The sequence below is a fragment of the Erpetoichthys calabaricus genome, chromosome 8 (genome assembly GCF_900747795.2).
Source record: "Erpetoichthys calabaricus chromosome 8, fErpCal1.3, whole genome shotgun sequence".
Lineage (NCBI taxonomy): Eukaryota > Metazoa > Chordata > Cladistia > Polypteriformes > Polypteridae > Erpetoichthys > Erpetoichthys calabaricus.
The window spans coordinates 550715-572501 of NC_041401.2; the positions used below are offsets into that span (position 1 = coordinate 550715).

Consider the following 21787-nt stretch of genomic DNA (forward strand, 5'->3'; position numbering starts at 1 on the left):
CCAGCATTGTCTTTACTCCAGGTTGGCTCTTAGCTGTTCTGAAAGTCCCTCAGTCTAAATCAGGGCACGGGGGCCACAGCCCACCCCAGCAGCTCAGGAACCAATTCAATTAAAAAGAATTAAAGGTCCTTACAGCGTTGCTTTTGAAAACGTGGTCCATGTCATGGTCATCATATTTCTATAAAATGACGTCTAAATCTCTATGCTCTACACGCTGTCTGTTTTACAGTTAAGCGCACGTATTGTTCAAACACATAAAGCATTCGCTTCATCATAACACAGCATCACTTATTTGTCTGCTCTCGAGTGAATTGTAATTTCTTGTTGTTTTATTTCTTTTTATGCCATTTACGTTGCACTCCGATGGAGACATGGCACCAACCTGACAGTGCGGCCTTTTCATTATTCAAATGTTTTCAGTGTTTCGTTAAAATCAAGTTGCTCTCCAGCCTTTGGATTCCTAGTTGAATTTCCAGGTGTGACAGCTGCATTACACGTCTCTAAAAACCACCAGAGGCCCATAATGCTTTGTAACGGAGGCTGCATGCACAGTCCTGATCACCACAGGCGACTGCCCTTGTTCACGCGAGCACAATGTCCATTCCTCACCTGCCGTCTCCCTGCCTCCCTCCAGTCCATATCTGCTCACGGCATCTCCTTTTCAATTCTTTATGCCAACACTGAAGGCTGTCTGACCCCCTGAGATCAACCCTGAATGTTCATTCTAATGCTAGTGGAGTCTTTCTGGAAAAGATCTCTCCAGAAGACCACGGCAGGTCCAGACTGACAATCCACCCCATTTCAGCTTGGACCTGCTAGATCCTGCATGAAGTCCCCAAGCGTTAGTGCCATGGGGGGGGCGGCTCCAGCTCAGCCACCACACCACCCCTCTGTCTAACGTCACTGTTGATAATTCAAGCCTTTCCTGCTCCCCTCCCGAGATCTCCTTCTCTAGAGGGTTATTTGGAGATCACTTGCTGAAATCCAGGACTTTGAAATGCAAGTCCAGCACTCTTGGATCTGAATTTTAAATAAATCATTATGGAGCCAAATAAATGTGGAAACTGTAACATGGAATGTGACTGATGGCTGGCTGTAAGTGGTCTGCTATGTCTTTGACTTGTCCAAGATAATTTGAGAACAACGGAAAGACGGAAATCCCAAAAACGTGTAGTGACGGTACAGTGGATGGCAGAATGAAAAAGCAGAGCCAGATTACTAAACTTCAGTGCAAATTAGAGATAAATAAACAGCAAACAAGTATGCAATGCTTTCAGTTCTTAAAATAAAAACATAAATGTTGGGTAGAAACAGACAGCAACTGATGGGACGAAACACAGTGAAACAGTCCAGCTGATGGGGTCAAAGAGATGATCACACAGGAGTTATCGCCACACCCAGAGTCACACGGGCGCAGTTCAGAGGTGCCAATGATGAAGACTACTCAACTATCAGGGGAGATACCCTTGTAGACACGGTAAACTGCACAGCTGCCAAGTTTACTGATGGCACAGCCATGGGAGGCCTAAGCTCCAACCACAATGAGCAGGCTTACCTGGATGAAGTGGAGAGACCATCACGCTCACATCAGGACCACAGTCTACTCTTAAATATCAGCAAGACAAAGGAGCCGATTGTGGACTTTGGGGGGGGGAAACAGCAGAGGCCCAACCAGCCCTTCAGTATTAACAGCACCCAGGTGGACAGGGTGGGCAGTTCCAGATACCTCAGTGTCCACATCACGGAGGACCAGGGGCCTCATGAATAAATGGTGCGTGGGCACAAACATGTTGCGTACTCCCGTTTCCACGCTCACGTCGCGATGTATAAAAACTAAACTTGGTGTAAAGCCACACACACTTTCATGCCAGCTCAGTCCCAGGCGTACGCAAATTCTCTGCTCGGTTTTGCAGACTGGAAACACCCAGCGTCACAGCAGTGCTACTGTAACTGTGTGGTTATCCTTTCTTTTTTAGATCCACATCCCTGACGTGGTTTTAAAATACACTGAAATTAACTGCATATTGTTTATTAGTGTAATGCATCTGATTGTAATTAACGTGTAATAATATAACAGTCCACAGAATGGCCACACTATTCCAAATACCATAACTGTTTAGTGTTGTTACTCTCACTGCACCACTCGGAGTATTTATATCACTGTATCGGAGTGTGAATCACAGATCTACAGCAGAGAATTATCAGGATACAGCATCAAGCACACGCTGCCTCAGACATGCTGTCTATTTGAACTGCTCCCATACGACAAACGCTTCACAGCCTTTCCTGTACGGACCTCACGGTTCACAAACAGTTTCATCCTAAGAGCTCTAAACGCACTCAATCAGCCATCAAGGGCTCCTTGTAGAACTGTCTGTACTTATAAGTCCAATCACCTCACTGTAGACTTGAGATACAGTTATAATATTAAACAGCCTGAGCCACTTTATAAAGTGCGTATTTACATACAGTATGATCATGAGATCATTGTTAAGATGAAATGCAGCAAAATATGTTTATTACATTATACAGGTAAAACGTTAACATCATTTAAATAATCTATATTGTTAATAATTAAACATGTGAGGACACGGTGGCACAGTGCTAGTTCACGGATTGTTCCTGCCTCTCGCTGTATTCTTGCTGGTGCTGGCGTGACCCTGGATGGATAGAATAATTAAACATGTACTGTGAAGATATTTCAATGTTCCTTAAAAGTTTTGAAGAATCGGCGTTCTAAGCTTACAGATGGCTTAACGTCTATTACAGAGCTGATTGTGCGCCGATTGGTTACTTGGAGAAAGAAAAGGAAGGACAGGACTTGGAGGTTAGTACGTCTGAGAGAGACAGCACTGCTGCAGTAAAGTATTTCATCGAAGGTCACATGCGGCGCAGCAAGCATCTTGTGTGAGACAGGAACAATCCGTGAATGGGCGGCAGCTCGTCACTATCACCGCGCCACCGTGTCCCCATGTTTAATAACACACTTTAATTGATATGATATGAATACTGAAATGATATCAAGTATACATCGCAGTATTTTAATTATTCAGAGAGCTGTAATATCATGAATGTCATGGATTTTGTGTCTTGTCGGAAGAAGAGAAAGCCCGTTAATAAGCACGTAGTGAGTCACACACACAGAACACATAGATAAACACACAGAATACAAAGCATTTAATGTGCTACTTTAGTTACGATGGGATTTGAGAAACTAGTAAATTAAACGATTTTAAGATGAAGTGTATGATGTTCTACTTTAATGACAATTTAAACTACGTGATTATAGTTGACATTTCCTGTTTTTCTCTCACTGTGTCCCTATTTATTTTTTTTTCTTTCTCTGTACCCTAATAAGCTTTCATATGACACTCAGATGGTGGGCTACGACTCCCCTTTTCATGGTAACTTTGATATCTGACAACTTCTTTTTTATTTCAGGCACTGTGCGACTTTGTGAACTTGAGCTTTTCAGTTTCTCCGACACGCTATGTCACTCCGTCAACTTCCTTTTGTTGTTTATTCCACTGTTTAAACCTACAAACTGTACGTTTTTCTTTGCCTCCACTTGGTTTTCGTTAAAATTCTTCTATTTTCCCCCGTGCTTTTGCCATTGTCTTTTCACAGAATGCTGAGCTTAAGGGCTAATTATATTGATTTGCATATTCAAAGGGGTGTAATTCTGGGAGGAGTTAGGGCAGGACAGCAGGCGCATGCACATGTGTTACTTTTCACGCTGACCAGGATTTATGTAGCAGAAGAACATGGAAGTTGGCATTCACACAGATTTATGCATCTGGATTTTTTGTGCGTACGCACATTTATGCTTTTGTCTGTACGCCATGTTTTAGTGTGAATTCTATGCACGCCATTATGCATGAGGCCCCTGGCATTGACACCTTGGTGAAAAAGAACACAACAACACCTTTACCACCTCAGGGATTTTCAGTGGCCTTCCCAGGTACTAAAGAACCTCCATAAATCCACCATCACTGACCAAATCCTGACAGGAAGTATCAGTAAAACACGAGGCTCTGCAGAGAGTGGTGTGGTGAGCTGAAGGCATCGCTGGGTGGGCACTCCCTAACACCCAGGACAGCCACACCAAGTGATGTCAGACCAGGGCAAAGAAAATAATCTGAGGTGCCCACCCTCCAACAGGTGGTCAGAGAAGCGCTATGTCTGCCTGAAGACCAGAGAGACTGAGGAGGATCTCCTGTCCACAGTCCATCCACATTCTAAATGCTTTGATAATATTAATGTAAGGCACACTGTCCTAAATTGATTTATTTTTATACAGTCGTGTTTATTGTCTTTTCTTCTTTACTAATGCGCAGTCTTAGAGCTTAGCAGCGAGGCACTTGACTACACGTTGCACTGTCTGTATAAACGTACTGTATGTGAAAATGTGTGAAAATCAGACCTGACAGACAGAGTCTGGGCGCAAGATTTGAACCCGAGAGTCAGGTGAGCTAATTGCTACACCACCCTGCCACCCTCCAGCAACATTCACTCCTTTAAATACTGAGTTGCATATCTGAGAACATCTAGAGCAAACTAAGTGGAAGTGCAATCAGAATGGAAAGCAAAGGATGGCTGGAAAAATGGCAGCCTTACTGGGACAATTTAGGTGTTTTTAGCCCAGAGGTCGTGATGGACTGAAGGGTGAACTCTGCGTTGTTATGTTTTGTTAACCGAGGGTTTTCATAGCTGGTTTAATTTTTGCTAGGCCGATAATTGTACATTCATTTGATTTAAAAGGTGTATAAAAGGCGTGACGATAAGTTAAACGGTTTGCTGCGCTACATGTGCTCTGTAACAACAGCTACACTATCAGTTCAAGGCCCGCTGGCTTCATTGATGTGAGAAGTTCACATCGAGCCACATTGAGAGCCTGTTATAGGGTTCATTGACCATCCCGTCATTCAAACGCACGGTCCATTCAAGCCGTTTGTCAGATAAGTCTTACTGTATATACAAAGGAGTTAACGGGTCAGCAGCACCGGCTGCCTATAACTCACCTTTCTCCCGTCCGTCTCCTCGTTGTGCGCATGTGCACGAGCTTCCGGCACTTGGGCGCCTCTCCTCCTGCTCAGTTTTGCCGCGCTGGAGTCCGACGCCTCGTTCTGCGCATGTCTGTTCACTTTGGTGCTAAAGGCGCCTTTGTAGAATCAGCGCTCGCTGCGGTTCGTCTGGCGGAGTGGAATGCGTTTGCAGGTGCGTGGGGTTTTGTTTTAAATAAATCAGATTTTGTCTGCGCGAGGCTGAAATTCGTTGCTTAACACATTGACCTGTAGTTGAGCGAACGGCGTCGTACTTACATTTCTTTCTAATGTCGTGAGAACTGCGATGTGGAGCTTTTTTGTACTTTATCTGAAGTCCCTGAGAACGCTTTAAAATGGTCGTGGCGTCGGGTCTCGACTAAATGGGGAGTGAGGTACGAGTGTCACAGCCCTGCCGCAGTTCGTTTCACCCGAGTTTACGCAGCGCGCGGTGTCCTTGAGGATTATTCGACTTTAGGGGATGTTAAGGTGGGCAATTCTGGCCGCGCGAACGCCGGGGCCCCAAAACCTCCTGCGGCCCAACCAGAGTCACAGGCCGTGATGATAACTGATAATAATAACTGATTTCATTGTTTAGCGTTTTTGTTTTTTCCGATTAAAGCTTCATAAAGACACCGCATTATGATTTTACACTTTTAAGACGTTTGGGAATATTTTGTGTTTTTGTTACGGCTTTAAATGCTCGACTCTCCCTATTTGTTTTCCTATTAATTTGCCCCTTTTCTGTGTCGTCTGCTCCATTCATTTTATTCTAATAACGATAATTAAAATCCAGCAGAGCAGACGACAGTGAAACATGAAAGGCTGCAACCCCCTCAGCGTCAGACCCACTGATTAGGAAATAATGGAATCGGCAACCAGAACACCTGGAGAAGCAGAATGAAAATCCTGTTAACTAACAAGAGCGACATTATCCCCATGTCACTGCTTTGGTAAAAAATAATTTTGGAATTTCTACATTGACTGCAAAACACAGAAAATGGGAAATAAGCGCTCACTTAATTTGATAGATAGATACTTTATTAATCCCAGGGGGAAATTCACATACTCCAGCAGCAAAAAAATATTAAATTAAAGAGTAATAAAAAATGCAGGTAAAAAACAGACAATATATTTGAATAATGTTCAACGTTTACCCCCTCTGGTGGAATTGAAGAGTCGCATAGTTTGGGGGAGGAATGATCTTCTCAGTCTGTCAGTGGAGCAGGACAGTGACAGCAGTCTGTCGCTGAAACTGCTCCTCTGTCTGGAGATGACACTGTTTAATGGATGTAGTGGATTCTCCATAATTGACAGGAGCTGCTCAGCGCCCGTTGCTCTGCTACGGATGTCAAACCGTCCAGCTCTATGCCAACAATAGAGCCTGCCTTCCTCACCAGTTTAGGATTGGAGTGAAATGAAGGGTTTGGAACAAAGGCCTGCAGCCACAGGGGGTCTCAAGAACCGAGTTTGGGTCCCACTGCCCCATCTGTCAGGTTCATCATTAGTGAAACACTTCTGGTACAGGCCACTTCACCGACCAGTGCCAGGCAGTGCCCCCATGGAGCCATAGGTAAACTTCACTGTTGGCACCCCAAATTACACTTCATCCCTGACCAAAATGGATGTAAAAAAACACAGATGTGGTTATTTTATAAGACAGTCCAAGGTAATGGCCAACTAAACATGTGCACAAGGTAATTTATAAATAATATAAATATCTTAAACAGATGCTTTGGGGAAAATGCACAATTAAAAATATTTGAAAGTTAAAGAACACGGTTATCTCTGGATGTTGTGTATATTAAACATATCACTTAAACGTAACTTGCCGATTGCAGAGCTTTCACAGCTGACATGTAACCCAATTTAAGGACTGACTGACTTGGCTTTGTCGCAGACACCTAAGGAAGACCTCTGTTGATTCAGGTTCATGGGTGTTCACCTCTAATCTAACAGGGCCACATTGATTGTAGTTTGCCATTCTAGCAGTTTTCTAAATTAGTGCCCAGTTTTTGCTGCTAATTAATTTATGCCTAAATTTGAACTAACTTGCTGTTTAATTGTTTGTTTCTCCTTAATTGGCAGCCAAACAGTAATGAGATTCCAAGGGGCCAGCACATGAGCAGCTAGCTGGTGTCCATCATACAATATTTCTAATATAATGAAAGGTGAAGTTCTCAGTTATATTGATCTGCTGAGGTCACTAAAACATTTTGGAGGTGCTCCAAAAAAAAAACTGTTTTGGAAATTTTTAGTGTGGCAGAATAAAAGCACCAAATAAAACAATGTGCTTAATTAACAACAAGCATCCACTCCTAATTAACATATTAGTTAGAATTTCCGCCTGTTTAGAATTCAGGGGTGTCGAACTCCGGGCCTGGAGGGCCGCAGTGGCTGCAGGTTTTCATTCTAACCTTTTTCTTAATCAGTGAGTAGTTTTCACTGCTAATCAACTCCTTATCCCTTCATTCCAATAGCTCTGTTTTTAAGGATTCAGTCCTCTGAATTGATTTGTTTCTTCATTAAATGGCAGCCAAACAGAAATGAGACAGTAAAATGAGCCGACAGATGACCAGCTAAACTGGGATTTCAAACTCCAACCAATTTCACTCCAAACAGTCTCTTAATGAGAAGCTGATTCTTGCTGGTAATTAAGCCCGTTATTTAATTCCATGGCTTGTTGCTGCTCTCATTCTGCCACAGCACATATTTCCAAATTTGTCGATTTTTCTGTTTTTTCAAAGAACACCGTCAAAATGTTTTGGTGACCTGAGACCTTCACCTTTCTTTATATTCAGATATTGTGTGATGAGCACAGGTGAGCTGGTCATATGGTGGCTTGTTTGATGTCTCATTATTGTTTGGCTACTAATAAAGGAAAAAGAGACAATTAAGGGGCCTGAATCAAGTTAATTAAAACTAAAGCAAAAGTTAATTAGCAGTAAAAATGGCTCGCTAATGAAGAAGATGGTTAGAATGGAAACATGCAGCAGCCACTGCGGCCCTCGAGGACCGGAGTGTGACACCTGTGGTTTAGTTGGTCATCTGTTGGCTCACTACTTCATCTTTTTTTGTTGGTCTGCCATTTAAGGGGAAAAAAGAAGCAATTCAGAGGACTGACTCTTAAAAGACAATTTAAACAAAGACAAAAGAAATCAACTAACAACAGGAATTGTCATTAATTAAGAAAGTGGCAGACAGGAAAAACTGCAGCCACTGTGGTCCACTGGGATTGGAGTTGGACACCCCTGCTTGTAGATATTGTAAACGTGGGTCACTTCTATAAAATACAACTATGCAAGTGCCTGTGTTACATTTTATTGTAATATTACTGACCCGTGTCACTGATTGGGGATTTAAACCTCTCTCTCCAGTTGAGTTAATATGGCCATGGAGGCATGCTGAGGGCAGTAGGTCTAATTCAGTCATTATTATGACATTGTGGTAACTTCAGGCTGAGTGTGCAATCGTTTGCTTCGGGCTCTGGAATCTGGAAGTAGTCATTCCTGCTTTTACTTCCTCGCGTCTTGGTGGTTGTAACTCTCTGTACCTTGGGTATCTCTCAGTCAGGTTTGGCACGCCTGCAGCTGCCAGGCTTCTAACTTATGCCAAGAAAAGGGAGTGTGTCAGTCCTGTGCTCGCATCCTTGCGTTGGCTGCCTGTTAAATAGAGTGGAATGTAAGGCCTTAATGTTCGTTTTTAAAGCTCTCCATGGCAGACTCCTGGCTATATCTAGATAGATAGATCTTTATTGTCATTGTCACTTTTACAAAGGAACAACGAAATTGAAGGTGCAATCGACTCAGTGTGAGGAATAAGAGTTAAAAAGACAAAGACAAGAAGAGAGAAAATAATAACAAACTGAATAGTAATAAATATACAAATTGCACTTGTTAACTTAAGGTCTTTATTGCACATTGGTAGAATAATATGGAGCAGTTTTATTCTGAGTTCAGGGCCATGATTGCTCTCTGACCTTGTCAGCCTCCATTCCACCTCTGCAGTCCTGCGGTCCTCTGCTGCGATGATTTTAACTGTTCTACACCCTCTGTTGAGGTTTAAAGGTGACAGGCCTTCTCTGTGGCTGCCTCAAGACTTGGGAATAGTCTTCCATCTTTTATTAAGTCATCCCGCACATATCGAAGTCAAATTTAAAAACCTATTTATTTTACAGACTACGTATTCAGCTGTCTTGGTGTGTTTTGTATTGCTGTCTGCTATTGTAGTTCTCTCCTATTGCTTTCTTAATCTGTTGGTCATTTTATTCCTTTTAAAATGTGTCAATTTGTACCCTTCTCTTTTGTTTAAATGTTTGGTTTGTATTCATTGATTTTATTGTGCAGCACTTTGGTTGACACTTGTCTTTTAAATGTGTTACATAAATAAATATGAAATGAAACCTTTCTGACTGCTGCAGGACCTTGTGATGTCTGGGTAACACCGTTAGGCATATGAAGAAAATACAAGCAGGTAGTTAAGAGCGTGCAGATGGACTTTACGCCGCCTTTATTTAGTGTAGTGCGCCTTCTTAGCTTACTTTTATGATGGTTACACTGTTGTGCCGACGCAGAATTTTGGTCAAGATGAGACACTTTTTTCTTCTACATTACAGTCTATGTAGTTTATCTCAGGGGTTCACAGTGTCGGTCCTGGGGGACCCCCTTGCAGCTGCAGGTTTTTGTTCCAATTGGACTCCTGGGCTAATTAAGTGAACTGTGATTTGCCAGATTCTGTGTTTTGGGAAGAATGTAGAAATTAGAAAACCAAGTTTTTTTTTTTTTTTTTTTTAAACAATATTTTCATCTTGATATTCATTCTGTTTTTTGCCAGGTGTTCTAATTGTTTAATTAATTCGATTTTTCAGTGTTGTTTGCCTGGCTGGCAGCTTTGCTAGTTGTCATTATTAAGATGCAACGAAGGGAGCAAACTGCACAGAGAAAGGGCAAAATAGAATAAAATCAGTCAAGGGTTAAGCATTTAAATCTCTAGCAAAAATGGAAAAATTCCTGTGTCTTATTAATGTAAAACTCATTCTGCAGTGCTTTCTTAATGTAGAAAAAGAGAAAAAAAATACCAGCTAATAAATTGAGGTGAGTGTTATCAGGTGGTGTCACTGATTAGGAATCTCGTTGGGACAAAAACCTGAAGCCACAGTGGGATCCCTGGTTTATACCTCGCCTCCCCAGTGCTGGAACTGCTGCCCCTTTAACACGAAGACCTCAATATGTAAGGAATCTCTTTCCCAAAATCTCCCAGACGACTGAAACTTCAGAGTGATTGCTGAGCTATTTTAAATTCTTTGAACTGCTGCTTTCTCATTTTTCTGTTACTTAGTTTCTGTCCACTTCTTTAGGGTTTGGAAAGCTGTGGGTAACACATTTAGGGATACTTGGCAGAAGAATGTTGGAATTCAATAATTAATAACCTTAATAGTTTCCTTCACTTTTGTCTTGACTGTTACCTCACACAGTATGAATGCATATGATTTAAATTCCAATAAGTTGGTGTGCCAGCCTGTATAATGGTGCAGTCTTTGAGTTTTTACTGGGTGACCTCATAAATAGATGAAGAATAGTAATTCTCATGTGTGAGGTGTGTTAATGACTTGTACAGCCCTGCTGATATTTTTCATCCTGTTGTAATCTGTGCATAACATGTAATAATTTATAGATGACAGAGATCACTATGTCCAGAATGTTCCCTGAACTTGACAAGCCTCTCTTTTGAATATATCTCGTCATAGTCTACTAGTTTAAAGTTTGAAGTACTCTGATGAGGAGTGCTGTGCTCTTCATTCATCCATTTAGGTCAGGCACTTTCTAAAGTCGTGGAGCACATCAGTCAAGCCATTCTGCTGTTAGATCTGGTGGGGTTTTGTGTTTTACATCTTGGTTGCACCTTTAACTTTTTTTTTTTTTGCAACAGTTACACTGGTCTGCACCAAAATCCTCCTGGGCAAAAAAAATGTATGAGTGGGAGGGAGATCTATAGGTTTAGGTGTGCCACATCCATTTCTGAAACTGGAATTGCTCTACCGCAAACGGCTTCTGCGAGAGATCAGATTCAGTGAAAAATGTTTATTTTGGAAAAAAAAAGTTGTTTTCCTGCTCTGAATGTTAGCTGAAGTATATTCTGAACTGAAAAATGGCAGTCGTCCTCCTTAATGTTGATGTTGACATGACCCAAAACCAAGCATTTTCTACAATTTGTTTTCTCAGTATTTTTTTCTCTCTTGTTATTCATTTAAAATAGCCAGGAATTGATATTTAGAAGGTTAAAAAGATGGCTTTTAATGCCTCTTCCTACCTAACACTTGGGTGCAATGTCTTTAAAAATCCATATCCTTCACTCTCATTTTGATTCCTGACAACATTGGGAGCTGCCTCTGATGAACATGGGGAGAGGTGCCAACAGAAAGTGGAGCAGTCCTGTTAGCAGACATCTGCTGGCCACTCCACTGTGGGACATCTTTGGAGGATTTGAAGAGGGGGAAAAAAATAACACCAAGTGATTATATTTAAACCAGTTATCTGTAATTTGGTTTATGTCTAATTGATTATTTTTATTTATATATATATATATATATATATATATATATATATATATATAAAATATACACACACATACATATGTACATACTAGCTGTGTAAGCCCCTGCTGTTAAAAGCCCGGGGTCCTAGAAACTATTAAAGTTATAAAAGAAACTATTAAAGTTGTCAGAAGAAAAACTGAAATGTAGAGATGTCAGTCAGGTAATTGAATGGAACTCCTCTGGGCGTCTCTTTCTCTTAGAAGGATTTGTTTTGCTGCAGTGGGTTGGCACTCTGCCCGGGATTTGTTCCTGCCTTGTGCCCTCTGTTGGCTGGGATTGGCTCCAGCAGACCCCCGTGACCCTGTGTTCGGATTCAGTGGGTTGGAAAATGGATGGATGGATTTGTTTTGCCGACGTGCTCGCCTTGCTTGTGTTATTAGCAGTAAAGCAAGTTTTCTGTTTCCTCAGAGGTGGAGTCCTCACCCGACTCTGCCTCTCACTTCCGGGCTGGACAGACAGACGCACACACTTCCACATGTAGACATTTATATATAAGATATAGTGCATTTGTTCTGTAAAATAATGTTTTTTTCTTTCATTTGAAACCTTCATCTCTCAAGCGCTGGATGTAATAGAGCAGTTCTTTTGCCAGATTTGGACTCGTCACCCTCAAGTCTATAAAGAACACCTACAGTTGTTGTTATTGAACACAAGTCAGTGGTGATGTTGAGAGTCAAACACTTGGACACCGCTAGTGTATTGCAGTTCAGACTGTCAAATCTAATAGGACAGTGCAGTGAGGCTTACTGTCAGTTGTTACTGTTGGAGGGCAGATGTGCCGTATTTGGTGTTTATTTAATGGGGTATCTTTTGTGGTGGGTAGCATGCTTGTTCAGTGGTTTGACTTGATAGTTTAGTATTCCATGAAACGTGAATTTAGTCTCAGGCTTTGCATCGTGTTTTTCTTTTTCTTGTGTTTTTCTTTGAGCATTCTAGTTTTGTCCTGTCCACCATGTTTGAATTATCTTAATATGAGAGGAGAGCATGGGTGTGTTTGTGACTTGGGGCCTATGGACTGATGCCCTTTCCAGGGTTGGTTTCTCTCTTGTGTCAAACGCTGATGGGACAGGCTGAGCTCCTTTGGATTCAGATTGGGGTTAACAGAGTTTGAAAAAAGGTGATTTTTCTGAAGTTTGAAGTCATTTGTCTTTCTTATTAATAATTTATTTCTGGCTGAATAAGTTTGGTTTAGTCCCCTACCAGGTCAGTGCTACTGAATGAGAAATCCTGTATTTAACTGTGATAACAAAAGAGTGCAAACACACATCCTGTAGTCCGAGGGAATGAGCTAAAAAGCTTTTGCTGTACATTTCATTAGCTTAACCACTAGGGGGACCACACTGCCTTCTTTTTATTAGAAAAATACACAAATTAAGATTATTCTGTTTTCTTTTTAAAAATACTTGTAAAATGTAAGGGACATCAACAGATTCTATATGTAAATGTATACATTGTACAGCCAAAGTCTAATGAGACTGATCAAGGCACAGGTTAGGCAATGAGAATTTCTAAAATATACGCTGATTAGCCAGAACATTAAACCCACCTCCTTAATACTGTGTGGGCCCCCTGCCACCCCAAAAACAGTACTGACCCCTCAAGACCTGTGAAGGTATTCTGTGGTACCTGCCACCAAAGGTGTAAGAAGCAGATCATTGAAGTCCTGTAAGCTGTAGCAGGGTGGGGTCTCCATGTGTCAGACTTGTTTTTCCAGCACATCTCACAGATGCTCGATAGGGTTGAGATCTGGAGAATTTGGGAGCCAAATCAACACCTTGAACATTTTTCTGCTAAAGGAGGCTACTGTCACCAGGAAATACTTCCATGAAGGCTGGTACAGGGTCTGCAGCAGTCTTTACTTGGGTGGTATGTATCAAAGTAAACTTCTACATGAATGCCAGGGCCCAAAGTTTCCCAGAGTATTACACTGCCTCTGCCAGCTTGCCGCCTTACTAGTGCATCCTGCTGCCATCCGTTCCTCAGGCAAGTGGCCCACACACACCTGGGGCCTCATGTATAATGCCGTGCGTAGAACTCGCACTATAACATGGCGTAAGCACAAAAGCGGGAAAGTGCGTACGCACAGAAAAATCCAGATGCAGGAATCTGTGCGCACGCAAACTTTCACGTTCTTCCACTACATAAATCCCGATCAGCGTGAAAAGTAACACACGTGCACGCGCCTTCTGTCCCGCCCCAACTCCTCCCAGAATTACGCCTCTTTGAATATGCAAATCGATATAAATAGCCTTCTGTGAAAAGACAATGGGAAAAGCACGGGGGAAAATATAAGAATTTCAGCGAGTACCAAGTGGAGGCAAAGGAAAAACGTACTATTTGTTGGTTTAAACAGTGATATAATCAACAAAAGGAAGTTGATCGAGTGACAGAGTGTCGGAGAAACTTGAAGGCTCAAGTTCACAAAGTCGCACAGTGCCCGAAATAAAAAAGAAATCACATATCAAAGTTGCCGTGAAAAGCAAGTCGTAGCCTACCGTCTGAGTGTCATATGAAAGCTTATTAGGGTACAGAGAAAAAAATAGGCACACAGTGGGGGAAAAAAGCAGAAAATGTCAATTTTAATCTCAAAATTTCCACTTTAATCACGTAGTTTATTTTGTCATTAAAGTAGAACATCATGAACTTCATCTTAAAATCGCTTAATGTACTAGTTTCTCAAGTAGCACATTAAATGGTTTGTTCTGTGTTAGATTTTCTGTGTGTGTGAATCACTACCTGCTTCCGTTCTTTCTCTTTCTCAGACAGGACACAGAATCCATTACATTCGTGATATTACAGCCCTCTGAATAATTAAAATACTGAGATGTATACGTGGTATCTTTTTCATGATGATAGGAATGAAAGCATGTTATTAAACATGGGAACACGGTGGCACAGTAATTGTTCATGTCTCACGCAAGAGGCTTGCTGCGCCATGCGCGACCTTCGATGTAATAATTTATCACAGCAGTACTGTCTCTTTCAAACGTACGAACCTCCAATTCCTGTCCTTCCTTTTCTTTCTCCAAATACCCAATCGCCACACAATCAGCTCTGTAATAGACGTTAAGCCATCTGTAAGCTTAGAACTCCGATTCTTCAAAACTTTTAAGGAACATTGAAATATCTTTGTAGTACATGTTTAATTATTCTATCCATCTATCCTTCCAGTGTCGCGTCAGCACCAGCAATAACACAGCACAAGGCAGGAACAATCCGTGAACTAGCTAGCGCTGCTGTACTGTGTCCTCACATGTTTAATTATTAACAATACAGATTATTTAAATGAAGTTAGTTTTATCTGTATACTTATAAGCAACATATTTTGCTGCATTTCATCTTCAAAATGATATCGTCGTCATACGTGTTTTATAAAGTGGCGCAGGTTGTGCAATATTATAACTGTAGTGTAAGTTTACAGTGAGGTGATTGTACTTATAAGTACAAACAGTTCTACAAGGAGCACTTGATGGACTGATTGAGTGCGTTTAGAGTTCTTGGGATGAAACTGTTTCTGAAACGCGAGGTCCGTACAGGAAAGGCTTTGACGCGTTTTGCCGTGGCTGAGGTAGTGTGTGCTTGAAACTGTATACCAATAATTCTCTTTCCAATCAGCTGCTGCTGTGATTCCCCACTCAGATACAGTGATATAAATACTCTGAGTGGTGCAGTGAGAGTAATATGGAAAAAGATGATCTGCTGTAGCAACCCTTAATGGGAGCAGCTGAAAGAAGAAGAAGATGCAGTGAGCGTAACAACGCTAAAGCAGTTCTGGTATTTGGAATACTATGGCTATTACCTAGACCAGGGGTAGGCAACGTCGGTCCTGGAGTGCCACAGTATGTGCAGGTTTTTGTTCCAACCCAGTTCCTTAACGAGAACTCAATTATTGCTGATGAAGCACATATTGCTTAAGTTACATTTTAATGCTTCATTTTAGTGGTCTCGCTTGTTAAGGTTCTCCAACCTTAATTGCTTATTTCAATCTTAAACTGCTGCATTCAGTGTTTTAATTACTCCTTATTAGCAATAAGATGTAAAAGACAAAGCAGCCAGCAGTTCTCCATCTAGCTTTTTTCCAATTACATCTGTGTGTGTTCATCATGCACAGTTTGATTTAATAAAACACTTAATAGAAAAATGTGACAGACTGAAAATGATCTGTTTTAGGCTTCAAATCATTTGGATGATATCCTTGGAAAGGAAAAAAATCTACGATATAAAAGCCTTACATTGCACAGACTAACAAGCCATAAAATTAAATAAGGTCTGAGATTGGCAATGATTGGTTTCTAATTAAGCAATTGGGTTGGAATGAAAACCTGTAGCCACTGCGGCTCACCAGGACCGACATTACCTACCCCTGTTTTACATCTTATTGCTAATAAGGAGCAATTAAAACACTGAATGCAGCAGTTTAAGATTGAAATAAGCAATTAAGGTTGGAGAACCTTAACAAGCGAGACCACTAAAATGAAGCATTAAAATGTCACTTAAGCAATATGTGCTTCATCAGCAATAATTGAGTTCTCGTTAAGGAACTGGGTTGGAACAAAAACCTGCACATACTGTGGCACTCCAGGACCGACGTTGCCTACCCCTGACCTAGACCATTATATTGCTACAGGTTAATTACGATCAGATGCATTACACTAATAAACAATATGCAGTTAATTTCAGTGTATGTATAAAGCCGCGTCAGGAATGTGGGTCTAAGAAAGAAAGGGTAACTACACAGGAACAGTAGCACTGCTTTGACTCTGGGTGCCGCCAGTCTGCAAAACCGAGTGGAGAAATTGCGTACGCCAGGGTTTGAGGTACCGTGAAAATGTGCGTGGCTTTACGCCAACTTTAGGTTTTATACATCGCGATTTGAGCGTGGAAACATTCGTACGCAACATTTCTGTCCGTACACACCGTTTATACATGAGGCCCCTGGTCATCCACATGATCTAAAAGAAAACGTCATTGATCAGAACAGGCCACCTTTTCCATTGCTGCATGGTCCAGCTCTGATGCTCACAACTTCATTGTAGGCACTTTCGGCAGTGAGCAGGGGTCAGCATGGGCACTCTGACCGGTCTCCTCTATGGTGCGAGCTGCAATGTAGTGTGTACTCTGACATGTTTCTCTCTTGGCCAGCATTTAGGTTTTCATCAATTTGTGCTGCAGTAGCTCTTCTGTGGGACCTGACCAGATGGGCTAGCCTTTGCTCCCCATGCACATCAGTGAGCCTTGGGCAACCATGACCCTGTCAGGCGGTTTACCAGTTCTCCTTCCTTGGACCAGTTTTGGTAGATACTAACCACTGCATACCAGGAACACCCAACAAGACCTGCCATGTTGGAGATGTTCTGATCCAGTCATCTAGCCATCACAGTATGGCTCTTGTCAAGGTCACTCAGGTCTTTACGCTTGGCCATTTTTCCTGCTTCCAGCACATCACCTTCAACAAGTCATTGTTCACTTTCTGCCTAATATATCCCACTGCTCGACGGGTGCCATTGTAACAAGTTAATCGGTGGTATTCACTTCACCTGCCGCTGGTTTTAGTCTTGTGGCTGATTGGTGTATATCGCCAGTTAGATATTCAGAATATTGCTGAAGGGTAGAAACGCAAAGGAGTGGTTAGCTGCTGCTTGATTGGTCCTGCAGGTGGTGGTTACCCAGCTTCAGTTTGGACCTTCTCTGGGAATTCAGCTATCTTTTTGACTCAGAAGCTTGTTGACATCATTTGCAGAGCTTTCTGTATTCATTTGTTAATTTAGAGAAATGTTTCGAGCCGGTCCTGTGAAGAACTCTGTTCTATTGTGCTTTTTAACTTCTCTCTGTGTACAGCTGCAGGTGTCCTCATTGTGACAGAATCCACTTGCTTTTGAGACTGCATGCTTTTTGTAAGAGTTGGTGGGTAAGAGTAGCTCAGTTACACTGTATTGTTATTAATAAGGTCCTCCAGGTTATCAGTAAGTTGTCGTGCATTGGCATCTAGATATGGCAGTGTCTTTCAGAAATAAGTTTTTAGGTTTGGGAGGATGGACTTGTTAAATTATTGAACTGATGTCATACACTGGACCAGTTGGTTTCAGTTTTTAGGTGGACTGGACTCATTTTCTTAATTTTGAACACTTCCACTTGTTTAAGGTGAAATGTCTAAACTGTTTCAATTCAAGCTATGTGGGTATAATAGCTCTCTTTACTTGGCACATGCCATAATAAGCTTATCAATAAAATACAAAATTTCATTCTGTACAAATCACATAATGTACACACAACTATAACAGAATTTAAATTCACAGAACAACCAGTTTTAAATTAGTTAACATAAATGGGTCCTGACAGTTCCTGTGTATTAATGTATGATGTCACTGAAATGTGGCCCTTTGACATCAAAGGAGAGGAAAGCTGTGTTCCTTTGTAGCTCAGACCCCAGTCTTGTGCCTTTTCAAAGGAGTTTCTTTAGTGCTTTTCATAAGATTTATTTTCTGTAAGGTGTAACCTTCCCTTTTGTGTACTAATATCTAATATGTAGACCTCCGAAGTGATCTGCTTTGCGTGAGACTTCATCCTTCTTCTGACTCGAGGGTATCCACTCTTCTACCCAGATGTGACCAGCTTGTTAGTTACGTTTATCACAATCTTTTATATTAATTAAAAAGAGCAGTTCCTTGCACCATAACCCCTTGCAAATCTACCCATTGTGCCTTGAATCCCTACTTCTGTTAGCTTGATCACTAGTGTCTGCTATCCATACTTTTTGAAACTTCAGATACTTTTTATTGTATAAGCCCCTAATCAAGTGCTGCTTTTGCTTCCTCTTGGAATTCTAACATGTTATTGAAATACAACCGTGGCCATTAAACCCATGTTGCTGGCTCACTAATTCACCTGAACCTTACTGTAGTAATGTTTTATCTTTTAGTTTACCTGTAACACGTGTTTAGTTTAGTGGCCTATATGATGTTAGGATTGGCCTGGTGGTCTCTTATTGTATAATGGTACGAGCTGTATATATCCGGCGTTGCCCGGGGCAGAAGTAACCTAATCGGTCAAACACTTACATATACAGTATACCAAAGTAAACCTAATCGGTCAAACAGTTACATATATAAAAAAACCGAACCTAATCGGACAAACAGCTAATCTATATACATAAGCAAACCTAATTGGTCAAACAGTTACATAAATACAAAAGCAAACCTAATCGATCAAACAGCTTCATATATACAGAAGCGAACCTAATTGGTCAAACAGTTATGCATGTGCAGAATGATTTTACAAACATTATGCGTGTTAACAATCATTAAAAAGAAAAGATTGAGGAACTGTTCTTCTATATGTGATGAAGCCACTAATAAGACAGATTTTTTTCAGGACCTAGCTGTTTCATAACTAAACTACTGCCACCCCAAAGTAATGCCTAATAGTGGTTTTTGGGGTAGCTGTGGAATAAAAAGGGTGTTTTTTAGTCAGTAAGAATCTGACACTACCCTTCAGTACGGGCTGAAGGGTGCCTATGTAAGGTTTTACATCCTTCCCGTATGGAAAAAAAAACATACTAAACTTTTTTTTTCATCATTACACATAATCTCAGTCAAATGGAAGTACGCATTGTCAATTTATTTTTATCTAATTTTTACTTTTTCACAAAGCCATCCCATGCCAATTTGTATGAATAAACTTTTGCTAGAGAGTTAGCAAAAGTTTATTCATGCACATATTTTAATACGAATAATCTATCTCTAATCAAGGTTCTCATTTTCATTCTAATTTAAAATAATTATAGATACTCATTTTTTTCTTCTGTTTTAGAAAAACCAATCTATGCCACCTACGTCTTCGTCAAGTCAGCTTCATCCAGCTTCATCACATATAGAAGAAGAGTTCCTCAATCTTTTCTTTTTAATGATTGTTAACACGCATAATCTTTGTAAAATTATTCTGCACATGCATAACTGTTTGACCAATTAGGTTCGCTTCTGTATATATGAAGCTGTTTGATCGATTAGGTTTGCTTTTGTATTTATGTAACTGTTTGACCAATTAGGTTTGCGTATGTATATAGATTAGCTGTTTGTCCGATTAGGTTCGCTTCTGTATATATGAAGCTGTTTGTCCGATTAGGTTCGGTTTTTTTATATATGTAACTGTTTGACCGATTAGGTTTACTTTGGTATATATGTAAGTGTTTGACCGATTAGGTTACTTCTGCCCTGGGCAACGCCGGGTATATACAGCTCGTGTGTATATATATATATATATATATATATATATATATATATATATATATATATATAGCAAAATACCCGCGCTTCGCAGCGGAGAAGTAGTGTGTTAAAGAGGTTATGAAAAAAAAAAAGGAAACATTTTAAAAATAACGTAACATGATTGTCAATGTAATTGTGTTGTCATTGTTATAACTGTTGCTGTCTTTTATATATAATATATATATATATTATGTATATATTATGTATATAATATACACACACACATAAACATTTATATACATATACATATATATACATATCTACATATACACATGTACATATATATACACACACATACATAAACACACACATAAGACTTACTGAGTGAAACGGGCTTTCATTGACAATCATGTTACGTTATTTTTAAAATGTTTCCTTTTTTTTTTCATAACCTCTTTAACACACTACTTCTCCGCTGCGAAGCGCGGGTATTTTGCTAGTATATATATATATATATATATATATATATATATACATATACACACATACATGCAGTTTTAATAACACAGAAATCAATATAAACATTAACATCATTATCATATGAGAATATGAAGTAATATATAAGAAGCACATTTCATATAAATATAAATTATTAAACAGTAAAATCTTCTTCTGTAATTTGCTACCGTGGCAATTTGTGTGTCTGTCCAGGATTTTAAATGACCTGTAGCTCGCAAACCGTTGCACCTATACACTTGAAATGTGGTACACATATAGTACGTCACGTCTACTATCCGCTTTATGGGTGATGATTGTTTTAGTCTTTTTATCTTTATTTTATTTTATTGTACAATCAAGTCCTATCTGCGCACAGCAGGGCAGCCGTGGTGAGATGCGTATGGTGTATTCACTCGATGTTATCGTGCATTGCGCTGTCAGTGGTATTTTGATAAAAGAATTTGAACAACATATAAGAAGCGTATAAATTATTAAACAGTAAAACATTAACATTTAAGAAGTAAAGTTACATTAAGTACTACTGCTGTGCCTTCGGGTATACCTCATTTTTTGTTTGCCCATTACATGCTTAAATGTATACATTTTTTGGTGTACCTACCCGAGAACACGCGACATATAACCGAGCGTGGGAGAAGCATGGATTTTAAACACGCGTTGAGTTGATGTGCTGGTCTCCCTCGTGAAATAACTGGTAATGTTTGACTAAAATCTACAGCGAGTAAAACGACATTAGCTCCTATTTTTTTTTTTACGATCTCTGAGATGTTGCTTTTTTCGGTTCAAGGCTTCATAAGCTCTTTTATGTTGTATGGTGTACTTATCCCAAACCATCATCTTTGAATGTTGCAACACTTTCGCCTTGTATGTAGATCGGGGTAATTACATTCATTGCATTCCTAGTCTGAATCACAATGTGATTGTATGGGTGGTTACCTGGCACTGTAGGGTTGCCACCCGTCCTTTAAAATACGGAATCGTGCCGCGTTTGAGAATGAAATTGCGCGTCCCGTTTTGAATCAATACTGGACGGGATTTATCCCGTATTTTTTTTATCATTTTTTTTTTAAAGCAGCGTCTCATGCAAATCATCCCACACGCATTTTTTAATATTTTTATTTTATTAATTTTCATTGTAATCATTCCATACAAACAGATCAATTTATAACCCAACAAATTTGAAGACAAATCAAACCCCACCCCTGAGAAGGAGAGCTTAGCTAAAGGAAAATTGCTTTAAGCTTTTTAATAAGGCAACATTAGACAAAAGAAGGGGAGAAGTAAATATCTATATAAATAAGAGATGGAGAAGGGAGTTAAATGCAATAATAGTTAATTCTCTTATTCTAAAATAATATTGATGAAATCCTGCCAAGTTTTGAAAAAATTTTGTACAGATCCTCTAACTGAAAATTTGATTTTTTCCAATT

At 40.2% G+C, this 21787-nt stretch overlaps 1 protein-coding gene across 1 annotated transcript in view; it reads left to right on the top strand.

The window, feature by feature from the left end:
* Positions 1 to 5022: 5022 nt before the first annotated feature.
* Positions 5023 to 21787, top strand: part of LOC114655240 (SAP domain-containing ribonucleoprotein-like) — a 64877-nt gene continuing 48112 nt past the window's right edge. Inside the window, exon 1 of the mRNA XM_051930448.1 lies at positions 5023 to 5221. Within this exon, the coding sequence (XP_051786408.1) occupies positions 5206 to 5221 (16 nt within the window). The 5' untranslated portion in view covers positions 5023 to 5205. The remainder of the gene's footprint in view (positions 5222 to 21787) is intronic.